At 39.6% G+C, this 20889-nt stretch overlaps 2 protein-coding genes across 6 annotated transcripts; one reads left to right on the top strand and one right to left on the bottom strand.

The window, feature by feature from the left end:
- Positions 1–3034: 3034 nt before the first annotated feature.
- LOC128272195 (mannosyl-oligosaccharide alpha-1,2-mannosidase IA) lies at positions 3035–13038 on the bottom strand. Of its 2 annotated transcripts, XM_053009964.1 has the most exons (7): positions 12961–13038; positions 11243–12031; positions 9369–9767; positions 8275–8713; positions 7866–8149; positions 6844–6960; positions 3035–6035 (listed from the first exon to the last, which is right to left on the bottom strand). In XM_053009964.1, the coding sequence occupies exons 2-7, from the start codon at positions 11909–11911 to the stop codon at positions 5886–5888; spliced, it is 2058 nt and encodes a 685-aa protein (XP_052865924.1). In that variant the 5' UTR covers positions 11912–12031; positions 12961–13038; the 3' UTR covers positions 3035–5885. The 2 variants fall into 2 exon arrangements, with proteins under 2 accessions (XP_052865924.1, XP_052865917.1); XM_053009957.1 differs by lacking the exon at positions 12961–13038 and having other exon boundaries at positions 11243–12218.
- A 170-nt stretch (positions 13039–13208) lies between these two features.
- On the top strand, positions 13209–17485 carry LOC128267777 (activating signal cointegrator 1). Of its 4 annotated transcripts, none has more exons than XM_053004709.1 (5): positions 13209–13337; positions 13872–13948; positions 15008–15929; positions 16021–16510; positions 16576–17349. In XM_053004709.1, the coding sequence occupies exons 2-5, from the start codon at positions 13881–13883 to the stop codon at positions 16662–16664; spliced, it is 1569 nt and encodes a 522-aa protein (XP_052860669.1). In that variant the 5' UTR covers positions 13209–13337; positions 13872–13880; the 3' UTR covers positions 16665–17349. The 4 variants fall into 4 exon arrangements, with proteins under 4 accessions (XP_052860669.1, XP_052860684.1, XP_052860676.1 ...); XM_053004724.1 differs by lacking the exon at positions 13209–13337 and adding an exon at positions 17382–17485 and having other exon boundaries at positions 13751–13948; positions 16576–16636; XM_053004716.1 differs by lacking the exon at positions 13209–13337 and adding an exon at positions 17382–17457 and having other exon boundaries at positions 13751–13948; positions 16576–16702.
- The last annotated feature ends 3404 nt before the right edge of the window (positions 17486–20889 follow it).

Raw genomic sequence — 20889 nt, 5'->3', positions numbered from 1 at the left:
TCTTGATGATAATATTTTATTGTTGCCGGTTTTCGATCATTATTGTCATTTGCTACTGTGTTCAAACATGCCAGTATAACAAAAACAAATATTATTTTAAAATTTCTTCATCGACATTTATTTTATTCGCCCTTAAAGAAGCCCCAACGAATTAATATCCTTTTGAGCTTAGCGATCATCTGTAGCTTAGGGGATATCTGCCGCTACCGCCTTAAGATAAGCCGCTCTGGATCCGTTTGCAACGCGGTTTTGCAACTAGAAAAATTAGATGAAGAACACAACTCTTTATTTTGTTTACTTAGAAGTTGCTGCTTCTTATTGAACATTGACACATCGAAATTATTCACAAATTCAAGCATAACTATTTGAATTTGCTCAGTTTGAATTTAAAATTCTCATCGTTTATGTAGCACAGTAGTATGTCATTGATTCATTAATCTACTACCTTTCTCTTGCAAGCAGTGTATCGTAATGCGTTGATTGGGAAGCATGGGTGTGATGCGGAAAGCTTGGAGAACCAGAGAGAGTAAGAAATATTAGGTGGGCAAAATAATTAGTTCGGTTTAAGAATAGATCGCATTACTCACTAAATGTAACTTTTTTTTTTACATTATTTTATATGTGTTTGCTATCTACTGTCACTGCGTAAACCTATAATGCGTAGATGCGTATCTAACGCATTAGAGGTTTTTTTATTAAAGTGTAAACAACACTTTTTTAAGCATTTGCACATGTCAAGTTTTGTTCCTGGTAAAGTGTTTTTGCGGGCGTACTTTTTCATTACTTCAATATGAAGACAACTGCTACCGAAAATCACCAAATTTTAATGGAAGTTTATGTTGAACTTGCTCTTACTGACAGAACGTTTCGGTTGTGGTTTACACAGTCAAAAAATTGTGATTTTGGCTTGCAATATGTTGAGCTTCCTGAACAGTCAAAAAAGGTTGACGATGTCGGAATGAATGTCAGATGCAAAAACAACTTTGCAAAAATGTTAAGTGTTGACCACACGACAATTTTTAATCGCCTGAGTGTCGTGGGAATGATTAGAAAAATGTCTTATGGGTTACACATGAATTGAAAGAAAGAGGCATTGAAAGAAGGAAAACCATTTGCGAAACCATTTCTGCTTGCACGGCTGAAAAAAAGGGGTTCTTGTACCGAATCGTCACTGATGATGAAAAGGGGAGTTATTACATGAATACTAAACGGAAAAAGGCCTGGATGAACCTGGTGAACCAAATCCAAAGAAACTATTAATAGACAATCCTTTCGACAACAATTAATGTATTTGAAGCAAAGCTATAAAGCCATTTAACGACGAGAATGGGATAATAGACATGATAAGCTAATTTTTCAAAATGACAACGCTCAACCCCACATCGCAAAAACTGTCAAAACCTATCCCGAAAGTGTCGGATGGGAACCCGCCCCTGTATTCACCAGATGTTGCTCTTTCGGATTACTACATCTTCCGTTACATGAGAGATAGAAGAAAGGATGGAAGATGAATGGAAGATGGATGGATTACTTGAGAGATGGAAGAAAGTAGTAGCTAACGACGGAGAATACTTTCCTGAAGGTAGTCATACATTTTCTTGTTGTACCTAACTACAACAACAAAACGTCGAACTGCAACCAAAACTACAAACAAAACACAAATGTCGAATAAAAACCGAACTAATTAATTTGCAGACCTAATAAGTTTTCGGTTTTTTCTCTGTTTCTTTCAATCTTTGTAAATGGTTCACTCTCTCTCTCTGCCTCCCCCCATCCTCTTTGTCTTTCACTCTCTTTCTCCATCTCCCTTTCTCTCTTTCTCATCATGTACTTCTTAAACAACGTGTTGAAATTCATTGTACCTTGCATACTTGCAACCTTGAACTACGGATCTGGAATTGTATTTCTGACGCATACGCCAAGGTTGCTACGTGATACGAAAATAAAACCACAAAGAGTGCACCTTGATACAGTCGCGAATGTGCGAAAGTAAGGTTGCACTACGTATGTATATACCAAGTGCATGATTGAAGCTAAAATCTGACCATTCACTGGTATTAAACCAGCCTTCGTCGTTGATTTTTGTTCGTAATGCACACTTTCACTTTTGCGAGAATCGAGGTACACGAGAAGTGGTACGTGGTAAAAATTGTGATGACCCAGCGATCAATAAGTCATTGGTTTTTACATGAGTGTTGTAAGTAGGGAAATGAATTTCCGAAAAAGTCATCAAATGCATGCTATACGAAAAACATAAAGGAACGTACAGGAACTCATCATCCATTGCGGATAGCCAAGCACTCTTTTCTGCACATTCAGTTGGCTCTGCGTAGCATCTGTGCTCTGTGCTGTTTGGGTTTGTCATACTTGTGGTCTCCGACTATCTCTTTGCTGGTATCCCTTTCGTAGGACGTGTAGACCTTCCCGGTGTTTCATCAGTAGCTGATAGTGGTTCCTCTTCATTTGGCATATCACGATGGTAGGTTTCACTATTAGCTGACTCGAGATCATCCTGATCGCTTTCTTTGAAGCGATTGATGCAGTCGATCTTTCGCTTGACTGGTCCGAGCCCGATCTTGTGTTTGGCGTTTTCACCTGAGCCTTTTTCTTCTCCTGAAAACTTTGACTCGCATTCTTCGACAAATCGTGCATCCCTGCTTATGGTGACTTTGTTAGTGACCTTGTCGAGAAACCTGTAAGCCTTGTATTCCAGCGAGTATCCGATGAACGTAAGCAGTTTACTGGTATCGTAAAGCTTCTATCGTTTTGCTTTTGGTATATATATACCCATGCATTGCTTCCGAACACTTTGATGAGTCGTACATCTGGTTTAGTTTCGTGCCTGCTTCATCGCTTACGTTGGTAAAATGTTTTACAAACATTTTGCTCGGGTTTTGGCCACTCCGGCGTTCCAGACTTTGAGGTGGGAGGGCCTTTCTTAACATTTCTTTAATAGTGTTGATAGACTCCTGAAATTTTACAAAGAACGGAATAATGAAACAACGCTGATTGATTGTCAGCTCCAATCTCTGGTAATTTATTGAACGCACAATCTTGAAAGCACTCACACATAGCGCGTTACTGATTTAAAGACAGGACTTAGTTTACGATATCAAAAATACAATTTGAAATTACCTTCTCTACGCGATTGCAACATTCCCGGGAGCGGTAGCGATTGCCGCACGTTGCAGCATGCGCACGTGAGCATCTGACAAAATTAATTTCCATTGCATTTCCGGCAAACTATGTACGTTGTAATTCCATCCTGATTAACTATTGTTCATACATACTAGGATATCAATGATGTTTCGTCTACATTTTGTTTTTAATCCTAAAGGAATGGACTGGGGTCTTTCGTCTACTTTGCACTGATTAATCGATTCCTATGCCAAAAGCGTGCATTAAAACCTAATAGTGTATCAACTTCTTTTTCTTCTTCTTCTTATTCGGCTACTATAACCGCCGAGATGTCCAGGCCTTCAACACAGACTCCCTCCACCGCTTGCGGTCAAAGGCCTTTGTCTGATAACTTGTTACATCGCCCGCTCGCTCTTGCATCGCCAACGATGCAGTCGAACCATCTTAAACGAGCCCTACCAAGTCCTTTCTGTATTTTTGGATGGCCCGATGGCTATTGTAGATTTTACGTACTGATTCATCGTCCGTCATTCTCATGACATGACTAGCCCACCGGAGCCTGGCAAGATGTAGACGCTGCACGAAAGTAAGGTCGTCGTACAATGCATACAGTTCGCTGTTCTAACGACTTTTCCATTGTCGGTCTAAACATAGAGTGCCAAAAATCATTCTGAGAATCTTAGACGGTTAAGAGGGTTTGTCAATATTAAACGAGGTGTCGTGACGTGTCCCCCGCTTTTAACCCCTGCTGATAGAGCAATCGGTAACGCTCGTCACTGTCGCGCAGCTGGCCTGGGCTCGAATCCCGGGACCGGTTGTCACACAGCCGGCCATGGTTTTGATTCTCGATAACGACGTGGCAGGAGGGGTTGGCGCGGGACCAACAATCCCGCCCGTGAAAACGAACCGTAACAGAGAGCATCAGAGATTAACATTGTCTCTGGTGCAGGATAATACCGCTCAGAGATTGTTCCCGAAGAAGTCGTGATGCGTCAGAATGATACTGGCATTATAAAGGTTCTGTAAAACATAAGCTTTGGCATTCTCGATACGAAATGTGAACGAAATAGCTTCTTCATCTTGTAGAATGACCTGTTGTCAGCTGTGGCACCCTAGCGCGAATCTCGTTCATTAACACCTGGGCTGAAAAATCCCGAGCCTAACACATAGATGGCGCTAGTCTTCTTGCATTCATCGTTTCTTTCAGTTAGCACTAACCTTCAAACGAAAGCTGTTAAAATTTTTTGGTATTCTACGCTTAAATTTGACAGTTATTGTGCTAAGAGTGACACTATTTTTGTTAGTTTAACAAAAATAATTTCGCGTTTTAATAACGAAGAAATGGTTTGAAAAGTGTTATAAGGACTCTGCTCCATCAGAAACAACAAAAAATTGGTTGGTTTGCTGATTTCAAACGTGGTCGTAGACACCGTTGCTGCAAAACGCAGTGGACGTCCAAATGAGGCGGCTACACTAGAAAACAGCACAATTCACAAAATTGTTTTGAATGATCGAAAAGTGAAGTGGCGTGAGTTAGCTGACATTGTAAAGATATCAAAAGAACGTGTGGTCTTTATAGTGCATGAGCATTTGACTATGAGGAAGCTCTGTTTCAAGTGGCTGCCGCGTTTGCTCACTGTTAACCAAAAACAGGAACGTATTGATGATTCTGAGCATTGTTTGGCCATGTTTCATTTTAAGGCAAAGGATAAATCGTTCTAGAAAAGTGGTATTGAATTATTAGAGCGGCGCCGGAATGATTATGTGGCACTTGATAGAGATTACGTTGATGAATGAAACCAATTTGTTACACAAAAAAAACAAGTTTTCTTTCATAGACTCGGGACTTTTCAGCTCATGTGTTACGTCGTTGTAATTTTTTATAGGTGAAGCTCGAGACAACTCCGAACTAGTTCTTTTCTAAGTTGCGTGTAATTTTCTATGTTTGTACGCGTCCTATACATATCCGTTCGTATCTATCGTCGCTTTAGTCGCAATGATTTTCTTTTATTCATCACATCTCTAGACTCAACTTTGTCGAGGCAGCCAGATTTAATCTTTCCACGATACGCACCTAAGACTTCTTGGGTACAGTTCCTAATACATATCTTATGAGCGTTCCATTCCTTCCTCGTAATTCATGGTTCATGGATCTTTTCTTTTCATGATTGCAGCAACATCAGAGGGCATCTAGTGGGATGCAAAAATTTAAGCGGATGATAACACGGACACCCGTTTTAACAGATATAGTGATTCGAAATCCAGATAATAAACTGTCATCAGAATAAATTTAACGCGGTCCACTATTAGAGGTTTGATGGACATATTTATGTGAATTTTTGTACAAATAACTTGTCAGACCATGTATGCCATAGCAGGGTACAGGGTTACGAATATTAATCCGAGTACATGATTTTTTCCCTCTGTGTGAGATCACATATCGACGAACCTATACACAAACTCCCTTCATTAACAGGACAGTTAAGAATGTCTACTAGCTTCTTTCCCATCATCCGGTTGTCATCGTTAATGTGAGATTGGAAACACTGTATCTTCTCTATTATTCGACCTTTGTTATTGCGCGACATTTGTTATTGCTCCGGGTAGTTGATCTTGATGTATTTTTGGTCTTGACCAACACCCAATACAATGGAAAAAAACAAACTAATAGTATGTTATACACTGTTAGCGCTCTCATCACGGTTTGCATTGGTGTCGTGTGGTAGATGGTAGGAATTGATGTTACTTTATGGTTCCCGACCTTGCGTTGCGCTCGATGCCGATGCCTGGCGATAGAACGGATTCCGGTCTTTTACCGGTAGTGGATGCGCCTCCGTGTTGAACACCCATTCATCCAGCGGAACCATAGAATCGTCCGAAAACAACAGGTACAGGTACTAGAAATGCAAGAGACATTTGTTTTTGTTAAAAATAGTCCGTTGTTTTGTTTACGCGCATTGCAAAACTTCCTGAGTGATAAGAAATTGAGATAAAGAAAGGATTGTGAACATAGATTGCTAGAATTTATCGCCAATAACGACCAAGACTTGAACAAGAAAAGCATTATGAAGCTAAGGCAGGCTTTAAAAGGGCAACCAATTGTCCAACAAAACGGTCCATATTTGACGCAAATCGCATCTTAAATACAGTTTCGAAATTCACACAAAAATAATAGATTTCTTTTTCCCAAACCTAATATTATTATTCGAACAAAGAGAGTCATATAAAGCACCAACTTAAAGTTATGCACTCAAGATAATGCACTGTCACTCTTCCAACTGACGTCTTTCACACAGCAATCGATTAATCAATGTAGCGCAAATGGATGATCTACGGACGGGAGATCTTACTCTTTATCGCTCTGCCAAAACTAAAATAAGTAACGTGTAATAAGTAATAGGCCATAAGTAACGTACATTATTAGATCGGACGGACTGATAGACGGTGACGCTTTGATTTTTACGCAAAAGGAAAACATAGAAATTAACTGACGATAAAATCCATTCCATTGACCTCTATGTCTATGAGTAAAGTTTCCGTCGATGTTAAGAAGTGTAATTTTTTGAAGAACAGAAAAGTGTTTTTTCAGAAATTTGTTGTTTCTTCTGAAAGAAACGGTTAAGTGTTAATATCACAAAAAAACAAACACACACGCTTTAAATGAAAAGTCAACGATGCTACCTTATCTACCCAATGCGCTCTTACCTTAAGTGTCTCGGCGAGGAAGAAACTTTGTTGCACATCATCTTTCACTGGTTCGGTAAGATACACGTTTTTCAAGCCTGTGTAGCCGGTAGGTGTTCGACAGTGCTTCTCGAGTGCCTATTTCAGTCATTTGAGATCACAACCAAAACAACACCACAAAATAAAAATAAAAATAAATTAGAAACATATCAAACAACCCCAGTGCTAATCCAAACAGTTACCGCTTGAGTGATAATGTTTAAACTATCGTGATTATCGACTTAAATAGCATTGAGTGCAGTTATGATCTCGATAAGCTTCCGAACGGCCGACTTGACATTAGTAAATTAGACACGTGATAGCTTTCGGATTTGCCGTTCCAAAGATTCGGGTGTCGACCCTTTGGTGTCGAGATCACAAATGCACTATTGACAATTTCGCTGATTTATACCACTGTACAACTCTTCTCAAATGCTATCATAATTGTATTATATGCTTTTTGTTGCGCGAGAAATATATCGCTAATACGCTCCTGCTTCATCGTGATGAAAATGTCAAGATAAAAATATAGATTTTAACTCCAGCTTTTGTTGATAGCATATAGTACTATTAGTTGCTGAAATCAACCGCACTACGAGAATCAAGATATTAAGCTGGCTAAAACGAAATCCATTATTTTCTTGGTAGATGGCTTTAGTAATCGGTATCTCGTATAGCATCGATAAAACACTTTACATCGATTCACACTTCAAAATGAACATTTTTAAAACACATTTTTCAATCTAAAAAAAGGATTGCTAGTGTTTTTCGCCAGTAAGAATCAAGACTTCTATTAGAGAGGCATTATGAAGCTACCTTCAAAATGGCAAAAACTTATACAATAAAACGTTGCACATTTGACGCAAATGGGATCATCGGAAACATCTTAAATAAAGTTTCGAAATACCCGCAAAAATAATGGATTTCTTTTTATCGAACCTAATATTATAGACATAGTTCAACATTACCCACATACGATAACTTACAATACTACGTTCTCTTACCTGTACTGCATCCCAACCCCAATCACGGTACTTCTGATCATGCGTCAAACGCCACATTATGAAGTAGCTTTCGAACGTTTCCGGTCGCAAAATATAGTATTTTTCCTGAGCCTTCAGCGCCTTCGCTTCAACACCATCGTTAAAACGGAATGATTCTGGACCGAGCCGAGTGTATGTGCGAATATAGCTCTCGTGGCAGGTGTTAGTCAGGCCCTCCCCGATCTCCATGTAGCGCTCCGAATACTGATTGTTGAGGGAGTTACTGCCAAGCCCGAAAAGGCCCCCTGTTACCAATGACAACATGCAATGCAATAAACGCGTTTAGCCGACGAGTTCAAAGGACCTTGACTGTAGATGTTATAAATTGTTTCGTTATATCAATTTTGCAGATATAATCTGCCTTTCTTACCAGCAAAACACGCCAGATGATCCATTTTGTGCTCGAGACGATCGAATTTCATGTCGGAGACGTACATCAACCCACTCGGCGTGGTGCGAAGCATATGCTGAATGATTGCCTGCATGGCATCATCATACATCACGCGAGCCTCCTCGTCTTCATGACCAGACTGGATCCATGCCTTCAACAAGTACTCGTAGAAGCTGTCGCCGAGCGCACCCAACGACATATGCTGCTGGCCCCATTTGCCCGTCTTCGGGTTCAGATAATTCGGGTAGAGTCCTTTGGGTTTTTCGATTTCTTTTAGCACCGAGCGAATTGTTTGGACCCTGTCTCTGTAGACGGAATCACCCGTAATGTCGCTCAAGTAGGAGAACTCTAGATGGAGAGTACCAAACTCTGATAGAATGCTGCTACCACCGCTGGCCCATCCATAGTTTTTGCTCATCTGAAGCGATTTGTAATATTGGTAGTCGAAGATTTGTCACTAACAATGCTGATTGTGGAAAGACTTAATGACGTATGACTTAATTCCTGCCGTTTTACGATAGATGGTATTACTTACTACATGTAACATTTTTTTTTAATAAAATATGTGCATCTAACGCAGTATAGATTGTTTGGTCAAAGTGTAAACCACACCGGTTTTAATCATTTGAACATGTCAAGTTTTGTTCCTGGTAAAGTGTTTTTGCGGGGAGTACTTCTTCATTACCGCTTTCAAGGCAAGAAAAAGGATTTCTTGTACCGAATCGTCATCGTGATGTTGTAGCTAGGTCACAAATGTCGAAAAAAACTGCAAGAATTAAGTCTTACACCTAATAAAAACAGGGTAATGTTGCCAAAAAAACATAATGAGAATGAGAAACCAAATTGTCAACTAGAGCCATCTGTTTACAATCTCATTTTCAACTTTTAGACCTGGTATATTTCGAAACAGAGCTACTTAAAACAATTAATCCATTTAATATAGATTCAGGTCTGTTTTCCTGCAAACTCCGAAACCACGGTTTTTCATTTTCATTACTTCTCTGCTACATACTCTCGATTCATATCTTCAGGGCTGTCTCCATTTCGAATTACTTCCTATTTCGAACACTTACCCCGTTTCGGATGTTGGTCAGAGCGTACGGGATACCAGTGGGCGTCTGGAACGCGGGCAACAGCTTGTCCGCCACGTACTTAGCCTTTTCAAGAAATAGCAGGTCACCAGTGAACGCGTAACATGTTAGGAAGCCCCCGATGAAACGAATGTTTGTCTCAAATACAGAGAGATCGGCGTCGACGTTCTCAAGTGTGAACTTCCTTTCAATCCAGTCTCTGCCCTCGGCGAACTCGCTATGGAGGCCCATCAGGTACAAAGTGTCTAGCCCATCAACTATCGTGGCTCCGAGATCAAATGAGCCAAAGATGCTGTTGCTGTGACCACGTTTCGTCAGAGGACGTAGCTCATTTTTCCCCCACGCGTATAGCTTGTAGTTACTCCATGCGTGGATCATCATCTGAAATATTCAGGAATAAAAAATAAGATATCGCATTGAAAAAACGTCGAATAACTGAAAGAGATTTAGTAAAAACCCTAGGCATCTCATTGGGCAGTGTAAGCAATATTTTGCCTGAAGTAGTAAGTTTCAGAACTGCGTACAATGGGTGCCGCATTCACTAACAATGAAACAAAAACACATTCGAATGCAACTGTCTCGGAAACATTTGTAGCATAAGTGTTATGGGGTACGAAAGGAATTTGTTTTGTGGATTGCTTGCACACTTTTAAAACAATAAATTCCGAATATTATTGTAACTTTTTAAACCAGCTAAAGGAAAACCTTAGTGAATAAAGATCCGGTTTTTTGCAGAACAAAAAAATCCTTTTGGCATCGGAACATTGCGCACTGTCACAAGAGCATTTTGACAATGGCGAAAATCCAGTAACTAAAATTCGAATTGTTGGAGCATCCACCGTATTCACCAGATTTGGTCACTTCTTGTTTCTTCTGTTCTTCTTTGGTGACTTCCATCTGTTTCTAGACCTAAAAAAAATCATGCGTACAAAGCGTTTTGATTCGAATGATGACATCATAACAGCTGTGGAAACGTATTTTCAGATTCTCACTTCAGAGATGGAATTCGTAAATTGGAAGATCTCGGAAGATCGCCAGACACAATGCTATGGAGAAATGACTTCCTTTTAAGCCTGGAGGGCAGCATGATCAGGTTATTTGGAACCTATTTTCCAATCTTCGAATACCCGTCAAGCTTAAGAAAAGTGCTTTTTGAGTCATACACGACTGATCTGCGAGTTGTTGCTGGGTTTGGATGTTATCATGGTCCAAAAGTTTTGTAGTTCAGTTCCTCCGAACTTTTTCGGAGGTTTTCCTCGCTCGCTCTGAATCTCAATTTTTTTTTTTTTTTTTTTAACTCAAAGCACTGCGATGCTCACCGTAAGAATTCGCATTCGTAAGCTCCGTAAGCTCACAAGCGTTCCATGAGATTCTGCATCAGTATGTTTCAAACGTTAATTAAAAACCAATGATGTCCACATTTCGCACTTTTCAGACAACAAATTATCCTACCTTCCTACACATATCTTGAAGACCAAAACTTGTTTTGTTCGAAGTTGAAATCCTTGGCCAGATGACAAAAATGACCAATAAAGTATTATGATGACGGTTAAATTGAATAATTGATAAATTTTTAATCGATCGAGTAATCGATTAGCAAATTCCGGTTTCATGGGTATAGAAGACAAATGCCAGGTCAGGTACTGTATGACAATAACACGTCGTTTGTCAGCAATGTCTTAGCCAAATGGCATACACTTGGTTTTGCAACAAGGATAATGTTAGAGATATCTATCTTTGTATCTTAATTTTCAATTTGAAATTGCAAATTAAACATGTTTTTGTATTAATGTTACAATTATTATTATTAAATTCAATTATTACAATTAACTTTTATTTTAAAGTTATCTTCTTACCTCCTTTATTTTGTTGCGCTTTTCTCGCACTGTTAGGACCGGATCTTCACCAATTGAAGAGTTGAAGGTAGACGGAGGAGGTTGTTCAGGGCTTTGTCGCCTCCTTTCTGTCAGTGTCTTGCTCTTCTCCTCGTCTCCCCCTCCGCCGCTTTGTAGCGACTGCACAGCATTCGCCGGTGCTTCGATTTTAAGCTCTACGGCCATTCCTTCATTACCATCGGCTATATGCAATGCTGGAACAATAATGGTGCCAACGTTTCCATTATTCACTACATCTGCGCCGGACTCATCGGGAACACTTCCAACCGTGTCAACGTCGGGTTTCTCGAGAAAGTCGTCTGGCAGCTCCTTACGAATTTTCTTCTGAAGCTTCTCGCGATCGTCTACCCTGTGTATGTCCTCGTCGCGCACACGAACGGCCGGTGGTGGCGGAATAAATATTTCCGGCCCGGTACGCTGAAACTGTTTGTACGCTTTCAACACACGGTCTGCACTGAAATTGTCCGGCAGAAAGAAGAAACCGCCAAAGCAGACGAACCCGAAGGTAGAGAGCACGAGAACGATGAGACATTTTTCACGGGATCGAAATGACCGGCGGCCGAAGAGGAGGAAAGACGGCACAATGGAGGACTGACCACTGGCCCCTACTCGCTGATACGTTGGAAGCATCTTCGTACACGTTTGGATTGGCAATGCCAAATGGCTTTGGTTTGTTTTCTTCTTTGTCTCGTAGGAACACTCTGTTCTTGTGCGATTACGGAACTGATTCCTCGAAGCGCATAGACAACACTATTAATCCAGCAAAAATAGAGCGGTCTGAAAACGCACAGCCCTTTTTTTGTTATGTTTGCAGGAACAAGGTCTGCTCTGACTTCTTTCACAACGTTCCGCCTGTTCTCAAAACAATTATTATTATTAAGTGACCACTACGAATCAATGTCTTACACTACTAATCCATCCCAAAATAACGTGCCCACCAGAGTTTGATTATATACCGCAAACGGTAAACAGATGATAAGTTGATGAACGAGTTTGTTGGGGAAAAATCCCGTTCCTGCGCTTCTTCTGCTGGTAATGTTGCTGCTTTCGTTTCTCTCGTACTATTGAGATTTTGTCGATTGTAGGGGACCATTAACGAGCATATCGAGTTTCACAAAGATACCCTGATACAAATGGCACATATGGCAATATTTTTTCACTGCGACTAGCCGAACATGGAGAGTTAAAGCTACGAGCTCTGGAGTAAGCGACAACAATGCATCCAAGAAAACAAGACCTGCACAACATTCACTACATTTCGCACTAAAACAAAATTTCACAAAATATGCACACACACACACACAATTAAAATTAGCACATTCCAACCCGCACTAGAAACAGTTTATTTTATTTATTTATTTATTTATTAAGAACGGACAGAGCACCAACTTAAACTTAAAGCACTCAGGTTGATGCACTGTCACGATCCGAACTGACGTCTTTCGCATAGAAACCGATTAATTGGTGCAGCGCAGGCGGATGATCAGCGAACGAGCCACCATTAGACACAGTGCGAATAGCGAAAATAGCCAAAAATCAAGGATGCATAACGGCTAACAAACATAACATGGCTAGCGCAAACTGGTTAGCATACATTGCTGATAACGTGGTGGTGCCACAAATAGCGACGTCCCTTCTCTAAAACATGGACTACTTTTCGTCCAATTAGCAACACACACCTCACACTGTTTACGCTCTTTTCATGCAAAGCACAATTTTATCAATGTAATTTATAACCACGTTCGCATACGACTACCATTAAGAAATGCATAGTTACAATTGACGTTCAAAATAGCAAGAGATAAATTTTGACATAACTAAATTCAAGAAAAAGAATCAAGGAAAAGACATTTTAAAAAACACAAGAATTACGTCACCTGTAAAACGTCAACCAATTACAAAATAAATCAATCAAACGTGTGTTTTGACCCAAAGTCGCGCTAAGCAAGTCTCGTCCATGTAGTTTTATATTTCTACAGGCGCTATTCGTAGCATAGTTCCTCTATAATGACAGAAGCAGTTCTTAAAACTGTGAAGGGCGAATAAAGAGTTAAGAGTAAGGTTCGGTTTTCTTTAGATTTACTAAATCCCTAGATATCAAATTCCTCCGACTGCCATCAGGCATGCGGAAGTTTTATTAACATACTGTTAACGAGTTCCAAGAACTGCTTCGCGATGTAAACAAATGCTTCAGTCATCGCCATACAAAAAATTACGCGCATTCGCTGCCGCACAATGACAGTACGTGTACAACACCTCGAAGCGTAACCGAGCTGTTACGCTTGTTTTTACGTCTCCGCAGACGCATACACTTTTTGACATAAGCGTAAACGATTTGACATTACAAATTGCTTTTACGCTCGGTATTATGCTTCGTGTGGCCTCAGCTCAATAACAACCGTACCGAAGCTGTCAAACAAAATTCCCCTTGTACCCGGCGAGAAGCGAGAAATAAACTCAGTCAAGCATCGTGCAGTACATGGTCATTCGTGCTAGAAGCCAAAGTTCCACACGGGCAGTGATTGCATTAATTATAGTTATATTCCGCGACGGTATTTATTGCGTTGTGTGAAACATATTTTCTTTTCAGTAGCTCACGATGGATCAATGGATTAGAGAACGGCTTTCTAGTTGCTTGTGTTTCGAGATCCCAGAAGAAATGATAAGGTATTGCAAATCTAAAAAAAGTGTAATTGAAAAAGTAATAGGTTGTTATTCCCTAGTGTTCATTTATTCGTCTTCGGTGTGCCCTTATGAATTGAGCTATCAATAAGTGGATTAGTGCTTTAAACTTGTAAAATATTCTGTGGCTGCTGTTTAATACCGAAGACAGTTGCCTTCGAGCACCGCCACACCTTGCATATAATCCGTGCTATAGCTGGTTGCTTAACAGCTATAGTGATTACGAAGTGGTTAAGGTTGAAAGCGGCTGTTTTCGTCATCACCCCTTTTTTATTACTTTACAATTGATTTTTTTTAATACTTTAAAATATTTTATTTATTGAGAACCGTGTTTATAATATAACCGATATGTTTATACTACAAATTTTTACTATGCTTATGCTGATGGTAAATGCTCATTAGTTTTTTGCTTCATTCATTCTTCTTTGGGAAGCGTTTCCTAGGAAGAGAACTTAGATGGAGAACAGCGGCGAGCACATATCAGGTTTAACCATATGAAAGTTAATTTTTGGCACAAAAATCAGATGTCGACTTTCAGAAGAATCAGTTCAGATTTTGGTACAAAAGTTCTTGTAGTTCAGCGACCTCGAACTCTTTTGAAATTCTTCAACGCTCTTTACTTGTTAGGTAAAAATTGCCATGTTTAAATGTTTTAACCCGCTTAGAACACTGCGATCTTTCAAAATCATGATTATCGCAAGCTTCGATAAGCATTTGATGCGATTCTGTAGCAGTTTTATTCAACATAGTAGAAAAGCAATGATCCCCGCAAACCGATATTTTCAGGCACACAAGTCGACATAGGCTAACCTCTTCAAAGATAAGTTGCAAACTAATTCTTTTTCCAACAAAACAAAGTACATAATTTTTCCAAAAAAGGATAATTAGGAAGACCAACTAGAACCATATGTTTACAAAATCTACTTTTATAGGGTTGGACCTAACAATGAACGCTAAGGGAGAGACAATTTTTTCCAATTCTCGGCAATATCGTAAATGCAATACCATTACACCCATATTGATGCAACAGTTTTTAATTTTTAGCTATATAAACACTATACGGGATAATAAAGAAGTTGACGAATACTTCCGTACGCTCCTGGACTCCACTAATGTAGAGCATATGGCTTTTCTGAATGAGCTTAAGGCAAAAAAGAAGGGAATTACCCTAACTAATAAACCTCAACAGCTGAAAGATGTTGCGAAAGGAGCAACAGGTAGAGGTAAGAACAAAAAAAAGGGTGAACATATTTCACAACATACAAGTTCCGAACTGTCGGAAGCGAGAGTGCCTTTGAGCTCAAAGAAGAAAACAAACCACATCTTACTGCATGGTCACGATGATATCCTAAAAAACGTAATGATGTCGCAAGGCCGCCATTACTGCGACTGCCAGGCGACAAAACATAGGCTCATCAACAACTGCCTCAACTGTGGCCGAATTGTGTGCGAGCAGGAGGGTAGCGGATCATGTTTGTTTTGTGGTTTGCTGGTCTGCACAAGCGTAGAGCAAGGTGTCATTGACAGTGCAACTAGTACTGGAGCTGCACTGAAGCATTCGTTGATGGCTCAAAATCGGCCGATCGGATTGACTGAAGCAGTAATCACTCGCAATCGCTTACTAGACTACGACCGAAATAGTGAACAGCGAACGGCCGTAATTGACGATGAATCAGATTATTTTCGTGTCAACTCAGTGTGGTTGTCTGATGCTGAGCGAAGCAATCTCGAGCAACTAGAGAGCGAGTTGCACAAGAAAAAGCACACGAGTCGCCTTTCTAGTCGAATATCACTTGGTTTTACTGAGAGCAAATTGATGGAACCCCAACTAACATTCGATAATACGAAGGCCAAGTTTGATCGGGTCGCTAAAACATTGAACGATCAGGAGAATGTAAAGGGTACGAAGAACACGGAAACAAGTATCACCAATATGCGCCCCTGTGTAATGGGAATAACTCCTACGGTAAGGAAAAATAAAAATAAACAATATAAAACTCATGAAACTAATTCTTTTACATAAAAACTTTTACTTAATATGCGCATTTCGTCATTAGTTTGTCGATACTAACTATCCGACGTTAGTCAAAGCAGAAGTCTTCAAGCAACACGATTTCAACGAAGTCTACAACCGAGTGCAGGATAAAGAATTTCTCGAAATGTCTGATTTTCGATACTGTCTCTCGCTACATCAACCTTGGGCTTCTATGCTAGCGGCTGGCATCAAGCGTCACGAAGGTCGTACGTGGTACTCGGCACATCGTGGTCTTCTGTGGATTGCAGCCACCGCCAAACCAGTGTCAATGGAAACAGTTAGCGAGCTTGAGGCGTTCTACCGAACGATGTACATTAATGAAACGTTGAACTTCCCGAAGCAATACCCTTCCGGATGTTTGGTGGGGTATGTTATGGTGCAAGGATGTCTGCCGCAAGAAGAATATCGGAAACAATACCCAAACGGAGAATGTGACAGTCCCTTTGTTTTCGTCTGCAACAACGCTCAGGAGCTTCCTATTCAAATTCCAGTGAAAGGAGCACATAAAATCTGTAATTTAACCTGTCAAACTGTTTTCAGTTTTCTAGAAACTCAATACCTTCCATTGCTCTTTTAGATATCCTGGATTCTAAAGTACATCAAGCGGCTGTTAAATCTTTGCAGCTAGTAGGAAAAAGGTTCGAAACAAAAACTGCAGTAGCTTAGGACAAAAGGTTTTATGGTCCTGCTGCAATGCCACCAAGGTGACAATGAAATATGTCAAAAATGCACCATCCACACCAGACCATCCATAACGTTCGTTTCCACTCTTCGCACTCTGTCATCATCTTTATCTTAACATTGTGTAATTACTAAGATAACATCTGCAACAGATAACGGTGACCCGCGATTGCTGTATCGTCCAGCGCAAAACTAGTTGTGTCCCAACATGAAGACCTAGAAAGGAATAAACGGACACTTCGTCCTACCAACCAACGAGAAAAAATAATTTTTTTCTCCTTTTTGGAAATTCTTTTTCGGAATTTTTGGGAGCTTCACATCCATCTGTTACACAATCCGGTTTTATAGTTTTAGATCAATCGTGCATCGTGCAGCAGGCGTATGCTCTTGGACGTTCTGTCGCGTTGGGGAACCGATGTGAGAGAACGGCTCCGAGGGCCAGCTCGTGCTTAGATCTTACGTGCTCTAAATGTTACCGAGAAAGTTGCATTCATTCGAATGCAGTGTTGCAGTGAATGCAGTGTTCTTATTTCATTGTTAGCGATTGCAGCGCCTGTTTTGCACACAGCTTTCTGAAACCCGATACTTCAGTCAAAATATTGGTTACACTGCCCAATGAGAGGCCTAAGGCTTCTACTAAATCCCTTTCAGTCACTCGACGATTTTTCAATGCGATATCTTGTATGTTTTATACGATTTCAGGCGCTAGTGCTATTACTGGACGACCTTGACGTGGATGGTCCTCATGGCTTGTACGATCCCATTTAAAATCAGCAACACTTGTTCCTACTGTTCTAATTGAAGACGAAGAGTCATCATTCGTTGTTAAGTTTCCTTCGTTTTAATATTCTCCAAAATAAAACAATTCAACCATTACACGATATTTTTTTTTTTTCATTGTTAAAATATTTTATTGATTAACCCAGTATATCAAAGAACACCTGTTCAGTGTTTCTTTTGTAAAAAGAACTAGAAACTACCAAAGTAAGTGTTTCTATCGCCCAACGTTAATGAAGAACGAATCAGGACAGACAAATCAAACCACAGTTTACTAGAAGCTCTGGGAATGTACTCCGAAATCCTTTTTTTTCAATACTGTTCCAGTTAGATGATGAAGGACTGTTCCAGTCACGCCATAATCTTTTGGTTTTCTGGACCATCAAGAATCTCCGATTACTGACGGCCGATATATTACCGGCCCGAAAGGCACCGAAAGTATTACCGGCTCCTCGAAACATCCGCCGCTGGTACACTTATGATTAAAAACAACTGACAAAAAATGGAAACAAAACCATGACAGTCTCCTAAGAATAATCAAAATCTCCTCACCATGAACAGATACTATTCGAAGTATAGATCACAAATACTATGAAGACTGAGAATAGAACTCAGTCGCGTAATCTTTAATATAAAAACGTATCTCACATGCTATAAAAAACCTGCAACCCACCATCCCCAGCGTCCAACCTTACCGCCTGATTCATTCTTACCGCCTGTGTTGGCTGTTTTTGCGAAACCATGTCTTTCTTTGCCGGTAACACTGGCATTATCACAACATCTACACAGGCATAAGGCAAATACTCTCTAATGACATCGAAAACTAAAAAAAAATTCGAAAAATTCTTTAAGGCAATTAAAATCTTCAGTTTAATATGAATTATGATTATATATAGGAGAGCTTTGGCTTTTTCAGAGGCGGTTTAGTCAGAAGCAATGTTTGACAATTTTTGATACCGTCATCAGAACGATTCATTCGACCAACCAAATTATACAAATATTTAAACCAATTAGGCCACTCTTTATTTTAATATGTTTTAAGTTGGAAGTGATGCTGAACCATTTAAAAGAACCGCAAATAACGGTCAACAAGTTTTAACGATTATATGCTAACTTCTTATAAAGTTATAAGTATCTTCAAATGTATCTTATTTATATATATATAAAAACAATGTCGTCTCTGGTTTATTGACAATAACATGTGTTTGACAATTACATCTTAACATTGGACTTAAGAAGTTCGTAAGCCACAGTTGTAAGCCACAAAAGAATACGTTCGTCTGTAGACGTCAATGTCGGTCAAATCAACATGCTAACGTTCCTGGCCCCTTTTCGTAAGTAAAGAGGCCAGGGTCTGAACAGTAGGCAAAGTCGAACATTACTTTGCTTACTGTTCAGCCCATTTATTAATTACCATAATTTATTTTTAGTTCTATTAATTCAGTGTTTCTGCTTTTATTTGAGACTCTTAGTCTTTGCTTAGTTCGACACGAGTTCTATGTTTATTAGAGTACCAGAAAGACGACAAGATACGATACGATACAATGCGAGATTTAAAAAAAAATTTAAAGTTTTTCAAAGTTCTGAAAAAAATCCTGTAAAAAAGGCCGTCTTGAATTCCTCATCTTTCTCATTTGGGCTTTTGAACTTGGGGCGGCTTCAATGAAACACAAAAAGGCTCACCAAAAGCACACTAGTTATCAACACGCAACCAGACTCGGAAGTCATGTACCTACATCACAGAAGTCAGAAGCGATCGAGATCCCCGAGTGAACAGTAGCAAGAAAGGTTTCCAGCGCCCGCGGTAATAAGGCTTCCTTTCATTCATATTGTATCGTGTTTGGAACAGGTAGTTTGTAAATGCACGAATCGAATTGTAAGTTTTAACCGTGAGACAACCTGAAGAAGAACTGTGATAGTGTACAAAATACATAAACCTAGTGACCAACATAAGTCGGTAGAACGTTAACGAACTTAAGAACTGTTAAAGCGATACAGTGCTATATTACATGCAAGTGGAACTTTAACGTTTAAGCGAATGCACTTTCAGGGTTCGAACGGTTATCCCATAGAATCCGATAAAACGATACGCTACGGACGGCTGATCTACACCGAATCACACGCGTTTTGAATTCAATTGCCAAAAGCTTGGTTTGATATCTCCAATATTTTTGCAATTTATTTTCATATATTGAAGTATTAAAAAACACAAACAAACATTAAGAAAAATAAAATGTTGCAGGCAATGTTAAATATTGATTTTAAAACCTAGTATGTCCAGTCCTGTCATGGACTTGCTCATCTACGGAATGGAATGTGTCTGGGAGTCTCAATGGAAATGTGTGACAAACACGTAATAATAACCAAATAAAAAAATTTATGAATAAATTAATTTAAAAATAATTTATAAATAAATAAATAAGGATATTATTTATTTCATTAACAGAAGGTCATATATTAGTCTTGGAACTAAGGAACTTTGGGTGGTATCCATGAAACACACGTATTCCCACACATGTTATCAACACGCAATAATACCTGTCAGTCATGTAATTACATCGAGCTCTCCGAGTGAGCAGCAAGAAAAGGCTTCGGTCGAGCCCCGTAGTACGGCTTCTTTCAAATCCTCCTGTGTCGTTCACAGAACTGAAAGCCGGGAAGCGGCAGCGAATCATATATTATTAACTCAGAAGCCAGAAGCGCTATAACAAAATGTAGGAAGCATCTGCATACGCCCATGTATTGGACGCACGAAAATATTTCATAGGCTAGTAAGATTTATTAGTTGGTGTAGTGGCGTCTAAGTGTATTCTAGTTAACGCTAGTGCAGCTTATGAATGGCTTAGAGACGAAAACGGAAAAATAAGAAAATGTAACGGAATATACTTGAACATGTGCGTGTATGTCATGATTCATCTGTGTTTGTAATTGTGGATTCATTAAACGAACTCAGCAGCCGTTTTTTAACATGAATGCGATTATCATGCTTACGCGCAAGCACTACGCTCGTTCGCTTAATGAAGTAACATCATTAAGCCGTTCTTGGGCCGGTCAAAACGGAATGTAGCGCAAGCTTGATCAGTGAATGTATAGAAAAAAGTTTTTTTTAAGTTATGGTACCACCGCAACATAGAACATGTGGGGAGAATCACTGCCCGGATGCAAAGTGACAGTTTAAATACGCAATCATTAAGGCTATTAAACATCAATCAGACAAAGTTGATAAGCACAAGTAGCAGCCATTGATAGCTAGAGCGATAGATGTTCAGTTTGTGAAGTGTTTCCGGAAACCATCCAAGTGGGTGTTCCTTGTAATGCATATAACAATCAAATTTGATCAAATTTCTTCAATCAAATTAATTCAAATCTTGTCATTTACATTTATTTTGTGTTTTCAAGCATAGGATTTCATAAATTTACCGAGTACGAAAAA

This window comes from Anopheles cruzii, chromosome X (genome assembly GCF_943734635.1).
Source record: "Anopheles cruzii chromosome X, idAnoCruzAS_RS32_06, whole genome shotgun sequence".
In the NCBI taxonomy this organism is placed as follows: Eukaryota; Metazoa; Arthropoda; class Insecta; order Diptera; family Culicidae; genus Anopheles; species Anopheles cruzii.
The sequence above is the reverse complement of the archived record's forward strand: the minus strand, read 5'-3'. Positions and strand labels throughout refer to the sequence as shown.

What these genes read in the sequence shown, in the direction of transcription:
- LOC128272195 (XM_053009964.1), bottom strand. Translation starts at nt 11,911, where the DNA reads ATGCTTCCAACGTATCAGCGAGTAGGGGCCAGTGGTCAGTCCTCCATT. An exon ending in TGACCAACATCCGAAACGGG is followed by an intron (nt 8,714 to 9,368) that starts GTAAGTGTTCGA and finishes AAATCGCTTCAG; the next exon opens with ATGAGCAAAAACTATGGATG. An exon ending in TCATCTGGCGTGTTTTGCTG is followed by an intron (nt 8,150 to 8,274) that starts GTAAGAAAGGCA and finishes CATTGGTAACAG; the next exon opens with GGGGCCTTTTCGGGCTTGGC.
- LOC128267777 (XM_053004716.1), top strand. Translation starts at nt 13,881, where the DNA reads ATGGATCAATGGATTAGAGAACGGCTTTCTAGTTGCTTGTGTTTCGAG. An exon ending in ATCCCAGAAGAAATGATAAG is followed by an intron (nt 13,949 to 15,007) that starts GTATTGCAAATC and finishes TTTAATTTTTAG; the next exon opens with CTATATAAACACTATACGGG. An exon ending in GAAAGGAGCACATAAAATCT is followed by an intron (nt 16,511 to 16,575) that starts GTAATTTAACCT and finishes TTGCTCTTTTAG; the next exon opens with ATATCCTGGATTCTAAAGTA.